The 9,309-nt window shown below is 33.5% G+C and overlaps 1 protein-coding gene across 3 annotated transcripts in view; it reads right to left on the reverse strand.

Moving 5' to 3' along the window:
* Positions 1–4,778: 4,778 nt before the first annotated feature.
* The window catches only part of LOC119831015 (2-oxoglutarate dehydrogenase, mitochondrial), a 25,184-nt gene continuing 20,653 nt past the window's right edge, over positions 4,779–9,309 (reverse strand). For 2 of the 3 annotated variants that reach the window (XM_038354214.1, XM_038354212.1), the window contains exons 21-22: positions 8,722–8,886; positions 4,781–6,039 (exon numbers count right to left, since the gene is read on the reverse strand). In XM_038354214.1, the coding sequence (XP_038210142.1) occupies positions 5,940–6,039; positions 8,722–8,886 (265 nt within the window). In that variant the 3' untranslated portion in view covers positions 4,781–5,939. Of the gene's footprint in view, positions 6,040–8,721; positions 8,887–9,309 lie in introns of all 3 variants that reach the window. The other variant, XM_038354211.1, reaches the window with a different exon arrangement.

Below are 9,309 nucleotides of genomic sequence, written 5' to 3' on the forward strand. Positions count from 1 at the left end.
TGAGCCTCAGTAATGACCTCAAAGGGCGTTAAATCAAGATCGAAGGGCAAGATAAAAAGTAACTGAAATTTAATACTTTTATCAAATATCAGTTTTAATCTCATTTTTTATTCGCGAATCGACCTTTTGTAAGCTATTTCATAGTAATTAATTTTAAATTATCTACAACATTTATATTATTTCAAAATTTCTCATTTATAAAAAAGTATTCAATGCTATAAAACTAAAAATTATATCTACAACAAGCTCAACTGAAACAAAAAAAGGATTCACATTTTTTAAACCTTACTTTTAGTGAGTGAATAAAATCACATCTATTTAACCAACACATAAACGGTTCCCGTATGATATACCACATTGTGGATACGTTAAAATCCGCCCAACGAGAGCAATAAATATAAAACTTTACTTCATTACAGTCCACGCGTAACATTCGAGTCTTCAATTTGGGAATTATCCTAAAACGATCTCTGAATAATTCAAACCTTGAATTATTGACGAGAAGCTCAAGGCACAATATCTACAAAGAGAATTTATGGTAATACGACTTAGTATCTATAAATATAAAATATTTAGGATTCTCACTTTGAAATGATACTGCCAAGGATTACACCGAGCTTGCTTCTTGAATTTGGGCAATATTATAACAAACTTTTGACTAGGTAATTATTAAGTATAAAGAGTTTTTCACTGAATAATTGTTTTATTATCATCTTCATTGAAATATTTTATTGAAATAATAATACCATAAGTAGAAACTCACAAACATTTATAAGAACAAGTCCAGCTGTCCGAGGTAATAGAATATTATAAAGTAACTTTGTATAAAATACGAATATACTACGATTATATGCATGGCGCGGTTTTTTATGTTTGGGCTGTAACTCAATTCCGGCCCATTCGGTGCAGGAACCGATACGAAACCAATACTGAATGAAAATTGACAATCAGTGATTTTGAACAATAGACCGTTTCGAAATGATGCCTCTATAGATGTGTTATTTGCCTAGTACACAATTGAATCAATGTATATTCTTGCGATAGCTCAAAGCATACACAATAATTAATATGTTACCATCCACAATCACGGAGTAGGTAGGAATTGTAATCTGAACATCCTCGAAGCTAATGAAATAGTGCCGACAAATGCCCAAAATTTAAGAAAACAGTGTTTTGAATCCTACTAGTAATGTTTTCTTTTTACTGTATTTGAATAAATCATTGGGTAATTAATTTTTGTGCAGACAGCACGTATTTTTTTATTCATATACTTCATTTCAAATTTAACAAATATGGGTTTATATATGGTGTTGTTTGGAAGAAGGACAACAAAGCAATAAAATCGGATTTATATTTACTTCGTTTACTTGCCATATTCTATGCACTCAATCTGCCTTCAGTTCTAAAATTTTAGAATATAATTCATGCGAACATGAGGTTGAAAGTTTACCCTCATTTATGTCGCTAATTGTAACAAACACTAAAACAATGGAAGACCTTTGTAAAACTCGGCGACATTATAACGCTGTAAATCCAACTCCTTTGTTACTTAACTATGGATAAACGTCACTAGCAGGCTTTTCATTCCTGTTAACTTTATGATTTTAGTATTAGAACTTTCTAGTCAGTTTCAGCAAATTGGAAAATGAAATGTTTTCGTTTGATTACTTGAAAAAATACTGCCCCATTGTCCTAAGACAATGAATCAAATGACCTAATAATGTTTCATGATTGTTATAATTATATTTTATACGGAAACGAATTAAAGATTAGACGTTAGAAATAATTCTGGTAACAATGTTTTCTTATATGTATTATAAATGCAAAAGTTTGTAAGGATGTATGTGTGTTTGTTACTCTTTCATGCAAAAACTACTGAACCGATTGCAGTGAAATTTGGTTTTAACATATAACTTTTTATCCCGATTTTCCTACGTGATACGGACTTACGCGGGTGAAACCAAGGGGCGCAGCTAGTCATATCTAAATGAGCCTTATGAGGTTTGTATTAAACGAATAATAAAATATAAATATGCAACCGTGTACATAGTGTAAAGCAAAGCAAATAATTAAAGCATAATATTGAACCAATCACGTATTATTTACTCATAACGCTGGCTGTAGGAGCGCTATTTTTTCATCGTAGAGGATTAATGGGTACGGCTCGATGCGTTCACAAAGGCTTGCGTAGTCTTTTTATAAAGCTTTGAAAGCGCAACACGGCATTGTATTGTGATTTCAACCGCAATGTAGTAAATAATAAAAAGCCATCTTCACCACAATTTTAACGGTACACTACTCACATTGTGCATTATGCAAAGCTAAGAGGCATTATCAAAGTGCTTTTGAAATTTTCAATGTGAGTTAAACGTATCCTGATTAAAAATATGTTAGACGCTTTATGAGTAGCTATTAATATAACAATCGAGAATCAACCCCTTTTATGTTACATTAATAAGTAGTTATTTTTATGCGATGTGTACATAATATGGCGAAGAAATTTAAAGGTACTTTTGTACATTTATTGCTTCTCATGATACTTTTCTAAGCACGTTCCTGTGCACACGGAAAACTGTTAAGATTAAAGATCGTATCTTGCTAAGTATCTGTTTCGCACGCATGCTGCTATAAAAGAATGCAAACACCTTCCCGCTGACAGTTGCTACTAGAAAGTCGCATAAAACCTTTTAGACTTACAATTGCGAAAAATATAACATACGCTTGGCAATTTAAAAAAAATACCTGAATCTTATTATACTCAGATAGTATATACATTAGAGAGTTAATTATTAAAGTACAACTTTTTTGAACCGTAGCAATAAATCATAAGTCTCAGAAAAGCAAAGCTACACTCATCGTTTTACAGTTAGACTCGAATTTTAACCGCCATTTCAAAATATTAAAGACGCTTGGAAGCTTTAGAAAACAAAGGAGTCAGACGCGAGTGAAATAACAAAGTCCCTTACTAGGTAATACATCCTCGGATTATACTTTCCACGAAAGGCACGATATTATTTCACATTGAAGAAAAATCATTTCGGAGAGAACACTCAGTAAATACTTTATTATACATTAGTCAACATTTAACCAAGACATGGTACCTGCATATATTTAGGTAACTCATTACCTTGCGAACATCTATCCATGTGTATTTTACGATATGGGAATTCAAACTCAAAAAAAATAATAACGAAATCGTAGTATGTTCAATTAAACTTCATTGATGACAAAAGTTGGCTTAGAATCAATTTACATTGTAGATGGTAGGTACAAAGGAGCTTTTAGCTCAAAATAAAAGATTTTACAACAAATATCATTGAAAAGGCCTCCTATTAACGCATTGGCTATTTCAAACAAAAACTCAATGGCCCCAATTATATACGTACGGTCGGTTTTTAATGAAAAGAGTTCACAAAGTCTGAAACATCCCGAGCGTGTTCGAAGGATTTTTTTACTTTACATTTATTTTTAACGTTTTATAATATCTATCATAATAGCGAAATGGTACCTACCATTTCGCTATTATGATAGATATTATTATTTATTATTATAAAATAAGAATTTTATCTTGATTGTTATAACATATATAATAAAAGAAATTTTTATATTACGATGAACCGTTGTCACCTCGCGCACCTTACCGAGCGCGAGGTGACAACGATTGGACCTAAACCAAGTATGGTTTCTGTAATAAGGATAAGGTACCTCTACACTAATAACTAATTACTCATTATTGTAAACACTTTTCACTTATTGTTAAAGATGAGTTTTCCTCGTGATTGCAAATCAACAGGTAGGTAGGTACCTACATAACAATAAATACTTATAATTAATATATCTAGACAATTATTAAACGTTAAACATACTTTGTAAAATAGTGTATTCAAAGAAGAGATGCAGATATTCTATTCGTTATAATAATTTATATCCAACTTTGGAAATAAATTATGGAAAACCTATTAAACCTCCCTCAGCACTCAAACTTGACAAGGTTTCGAAAGTCCCACGAGTAATATAATATCTTGTTTAAAGAAGCAATAAAGTAAAAATAGATTAAAAATAAAAGCATTTAAAATTGTTTTTGTTGAATATTGACTACCCACATAATGAAATTCTCCATGTAACAAATTCTACTTCTTAACCTCTATTGTTGACTAAACCAATAATTTATACTGCTAAATAGAAAAGTTTTTATTGCCAAGTAAAGCTCTAACAAAAAGTTGAAAGCCATCTGGCCCAAATATAATCGCGGAATAGCGAGTTTGTTTTTACAAGCTTTTGAATGACGGTTGGAATGACGCGCAAAACGCACTGAGGGCAGATACAATCTCTAATCTTCGCGCCTTTCGCGCAGCCGGGGCGTTATCCAAACGGTTTATAAATAGAGTGTCGACTTCGCTTTGTGCGCTGAAATGAGACTACCGAAAGATAAGAATCTTGAAAGTGCTCCAAGCGTGTGGTGAGCCGAGTGCCCGTCAACGGGCTGATCTATTGCACTCATTATGTAATGTGAAGATGCCCCGCTTTGAGGCAACTTCGCGATATTATATGTTACAATATATTCTTTAGAATCTTATTCTGTTAAATACTGTGTTAAGAAACCGATGTGATGTCTGTATAATGTAGAACGTATTAAAGTTTAATACATGCTCGCTCTTGACACTGAGAATGTAAAGGCATGTAAAAAATTAGTACTGAACCGAGTTGTTAAAATGAGGTAAATTAGTGAATTACACCAGACCATTATCTAACCAAGATAATAAAATAAAACCACACAATCCTTCGAATATATATTTATTTGTATAACTAGACAATCTAACGTACGTAGCAATAAATAGCTCAGGGACCTTTCAAACATAAGCCGTCCATCCAAAACTAGAACATCCTTTCACGCATCCCTTCAACCTGAGCGTATTAAAAAATAGATAAAGGTTATTTAATAACAATAAAACAGTGCAAATATGTAATACATAAGAAAAGTGCTACAAAGCCAGTGTATTTGTAATAGCAATAGTTCAAAAGTTACAAGGACGACTTAGATAGACGAATATTTAGCAATACCTAAATTTCTACGTACAGTTTAAGTAACGAGAGACATTGATTATTTTTATTCAAAGAGATAGATAATACGTTTGTTTGGTGTTATTCCTTACAGACAGCCGTGCCGCGGTAACTACGAGCGATTTAAACTATTATGCAAAGATGCAACCAGCTGCAAAACAAAAATAATTTGCACGCTCTACACGTACGCTAATTCTAACTTTAGTTATATTTATATTGATAATACTATCTAATATCTTGATACAATATCGTTAGACGAGTGAGTGTATTTATTATGTTACAACAATTTAAACTTTCTAAACTAGAGTACCGCGATAATTTCACGTTATCACACGCGAGTGTTTCTAAACAACAACGTATATTTTGTACGTGACTGCTCCTAGGTCATTGCAATATCTAAAGTAATATCGGATACGAAACGGTTCGTCGCGGCCGTATGTAATACCTTCGACTAGTTCAAATACGTACGTAACATTAGAATTTGTCAAAGGCGAAAAAAAAACTACGAATTTTATAAATCTACATACACTACATTTATTTACATCGCAAAATAATCGAGAACGAATAAACGGGCACGGACACAACGAGAGAACTAAATATTTTCAATATCGTTAAAATAAATAGTACCTATGAACAAATTACTCTACACGAAATAAATAAGAATTTACCTAAGTTATACAACTATAATTAAACAGAATTATTAAAAATACTGACAGTAAATAAAATTAATTGGATCATGAGATAAAAATTCGAATTATTTTACGTTCGGGTCAAGATGAATTTTATAAACTTCAGTGATTTTATTTTATGCGGCAAATGGTTAATTGTTTCGACGACAGTGGCGCGGGAGAACAGAAAATTTATTGCGTTTTAATCGTTTATAACACGCAGAATTCATCGAGAAGATTCTTCAGCTCCTTGTTGTGGGCCGCCTTCGAGCCCGTGGCCGGCGACGCGGCGGTGGCACGACCGTTGTAGCTGAAATAAAATACACTTATTAAAACTTATAAACGCTACACGAACATACAAGCAAATAATTCTCAAACAGAATATATTCTCATACCTATATGTTTGTATTTTACTAGCTGTGCCTCGCGATTTTACCCACGTAGTAATTGATGTTATAAAGCCTAACGCCTTCCTCAATAAATGAGCTATCTTGCAATGAAATAATTTTTCAAATCAAAGTTATTCCTGCACCGTACCGCGTGTGGTTACATGTTTGGTTAAACAAACAAACAAACTTTTCGGCTTTATAATATAAGTATAGATAATGATTAAAAAATGTAATACATCCTTTACAGTTCTCTGTTGTCTGTCCATGTCTCTATCCCCAGAACGAAATCGCCAAAGAAAAGGACGCTATTTACATTTATTATCATTACAATTTGAATTTTTCGAGCCGACTTAAACGAGTCTAATTTCAGTTACGTAAACGCGAGAAACACCTTGAGACATTAAATGGCTTGAATGTCATTGAAGTTCACTGGAGTGAATTAGGCCAAAGTGCAAAGGTGTCCGCCGACCTGACCATGTACGAGTATGTTTAGTTACGTATAGCAAAGGTTATTCGCACATTATATAATGGACAATAGAACATACGGCGTTAAACACTTCCGTTCAGCGTTAAAGAATTCCATTAGAACACGATTTATAGTTCAGAAAATCGCCAGATAAAATTCTACTAAGATATTCAATAATATTATGTTGGTTTGACTTAAAATTTAACGTAGCTTGCAGTTGATAGCTTATGGCTCTTAAACAAAAAACGTGATGAAAAATTGTACAACATGATGTGATGAAATTATACCAAACAATCTAAAATTAAATAAAAGCTTAAAAAACAATGAAAAAAATCGTTTTCTATTATGATGTGTGAGTGAGTCGTACGCATCATGTAGAGTTAACTCCACCTATCCAATACATATTTCTCTTATACCCCAAAACATTTTTCTATCCCGTTCCAAGTGCTTGCAGACTACAACGGCCCACACTACCGAAGCCTGTGCATATAATTAAACAGACAGCATTCCACACAAAGGGAGACACTCGAATTCTAATTATTTATTCGACAGTGATAAGGAATTCTAAATTGCGACGACATTTATCAAACACCAATGATTGGACATGTTTTCCTCGGACAAAATTACAAGAACACAAAATAAGGCACTGGGAATGCGAAAACAAAGTGCGAAGCATCATTATAGGCGATGTATCCTCACCTAATGACGCGCGGCACACTCTCAGTTTGTGTGTCTGTCTGTTTGTCCTCACCGCGACCCAACAGTTGGCTAAACCACCCGCCCCCTTGTTTACGCCTGCAACCAATGGCCCTACGTTATGGTCGTATGCTAGTTATTAGCTAAAAATGATTATAATAGTGGTGTTATACGTGATACGTGTGTCAAAATGAGTAAATAAACGAAACAGAGACAAAGCTATTTAAGATGTGCAAATTTGTTACTTATTTTGGTGGGACCGACATGGGCTAACACAATAGGTTTTAAACTTACTAAACAAAACTTTAATTGAATTATTTTATAATTTACTTTGATACAATACCATACAAATTATTTCCTTTTATAATTTTAATATCTAATAATGATATTTAATAAAAATCGTACAGTAACGTTAGTCGATCGTTTAAATTACTACACACTTACTACACACACGCACACGTGCGCACACGTGCACACATGCACACGTGCACAAACGCATATATGCGCACACACGAGATTGTATTAAGCTTTGTCTGTGTTCCTCTTTATCAACTCATGTGCTTTCAACTGCAGGCTACGCTGGTGTTATCGAAGTTCGTAATAATATTTAGGCATAGAATTCATTAACATCTATTTTTGTTAACTTGGTGTGAAGCTCACCAAGGTACAAAACAGTTTAGAACACGGCCTAACGAACTATTTAAAAAGGTAATCTGATCAGCGAACTGCCTTTCATTTAATTTTTTTCGTCTATTAATTAAATGAAAATATTGACCTATTTATATAATTCCGATGTTATACAACTCTAAAAATGTTCTTTGATTTGTATTTTTTTATTACTGATTCAAACAACCTACTACGTGTATACATATTTATACATATCTGTTATTGGGACTCAGGACATAGGGTTTGTTTATGGAAGTGCTGCATTAATCATATAATGTTTTTATATACTTTTAATTCCCTTTTCCTTTATTAGATATGATGAATTTCGGCTAAACCACTTCATCACGCTTCTCGCTCTCAATCAAAATCCCGTGGATTTTATTTATTGTGTCTTGATAAACATGTACGTTTAAAAACATATGCATGGTGCAACTGCCTACCTACCTTCAGCCTCCTTTCGAAATCCTAGTGATGTGTCGACACGCTGAAGGGTTAAATTCTCCAAACATTTTTTCTTGTTTGTTTGCTGGCTCAGGTTTAAAGAAAGCCAAGTAATTTACTTTAATTTTTTATGAATTTTTATGATATTCGCAATAGAGACAGTTTGAAACCCGAGAAAGGTTAGTTTCTATTCCAAAAATCCCATAGGAATGGGAACCATGCGGGGACAATTCTGCGTCTGACTATCTTTTCCTTTGACGACCTGGGCAAAGGCGCAGGCGAAAAGCTAGTTCTTAATACAGAAAATAAATAAACAAACAGTGTAAATAGGCACCTGATCTGGCGCTGCGAGCGCAGCAGCGTGCGGAAGCGCGGCTCCACGTAGCTCCACGAGCCCATGTTCTTGTGCTCCTCCTGGCTCCACACGAGCTGCGCGTTCGGGTACTTCGCGATCTCGCTCTTCAGCTGGTCGTACGGGAACGGCGAGATTTGCTCCAGCCTGCGGGGACGGTGTGCGTTTTCATTTAATACCTCTTCATTTACGGCGTGTTAATGCCATTTTAATCATTTGATAGTTTGTCAGTCAAACTCAATTGGATAATTATTGTGTAGTCTGTCCAATTGACCCCTGTTTTATCTTTCTTGCTCTTACTTAGTCTATCTCGTTTATTTCTATATAATCTAAACCCTTTTGTGAAATACTCATGTATCATATCTAAATTATTATTATTTTTATATATTTTTTTCCACAATTAATATCCAGTCCATTCAACTGGTATCACATAATTGCCATTTTTTAGATTTTAACTATTTTTACTTGCAATTTTTGAACCATACAAATACGATAAAAATAGTTTTAAAAAACTAAAAAACACGCTTTTCAAGCACATCAAACTAAAAACTATAAAATAATTTTTAATAT

Source organism: Zerene cesonia, chromosome 13 (assembly GCF_012273895.1).
Source record: "Zerene cesonia ecotype Mississippi chromosome 13, Zerene_cesonia_1.1, whole genome shotgun sequence".
Classification (NCBI taxonomy): Eukaryota; Metazoa; Arthropoda; class Insecta; order Lepidoptera; family Pieridae; genus Zerene; species Zerene cesonia.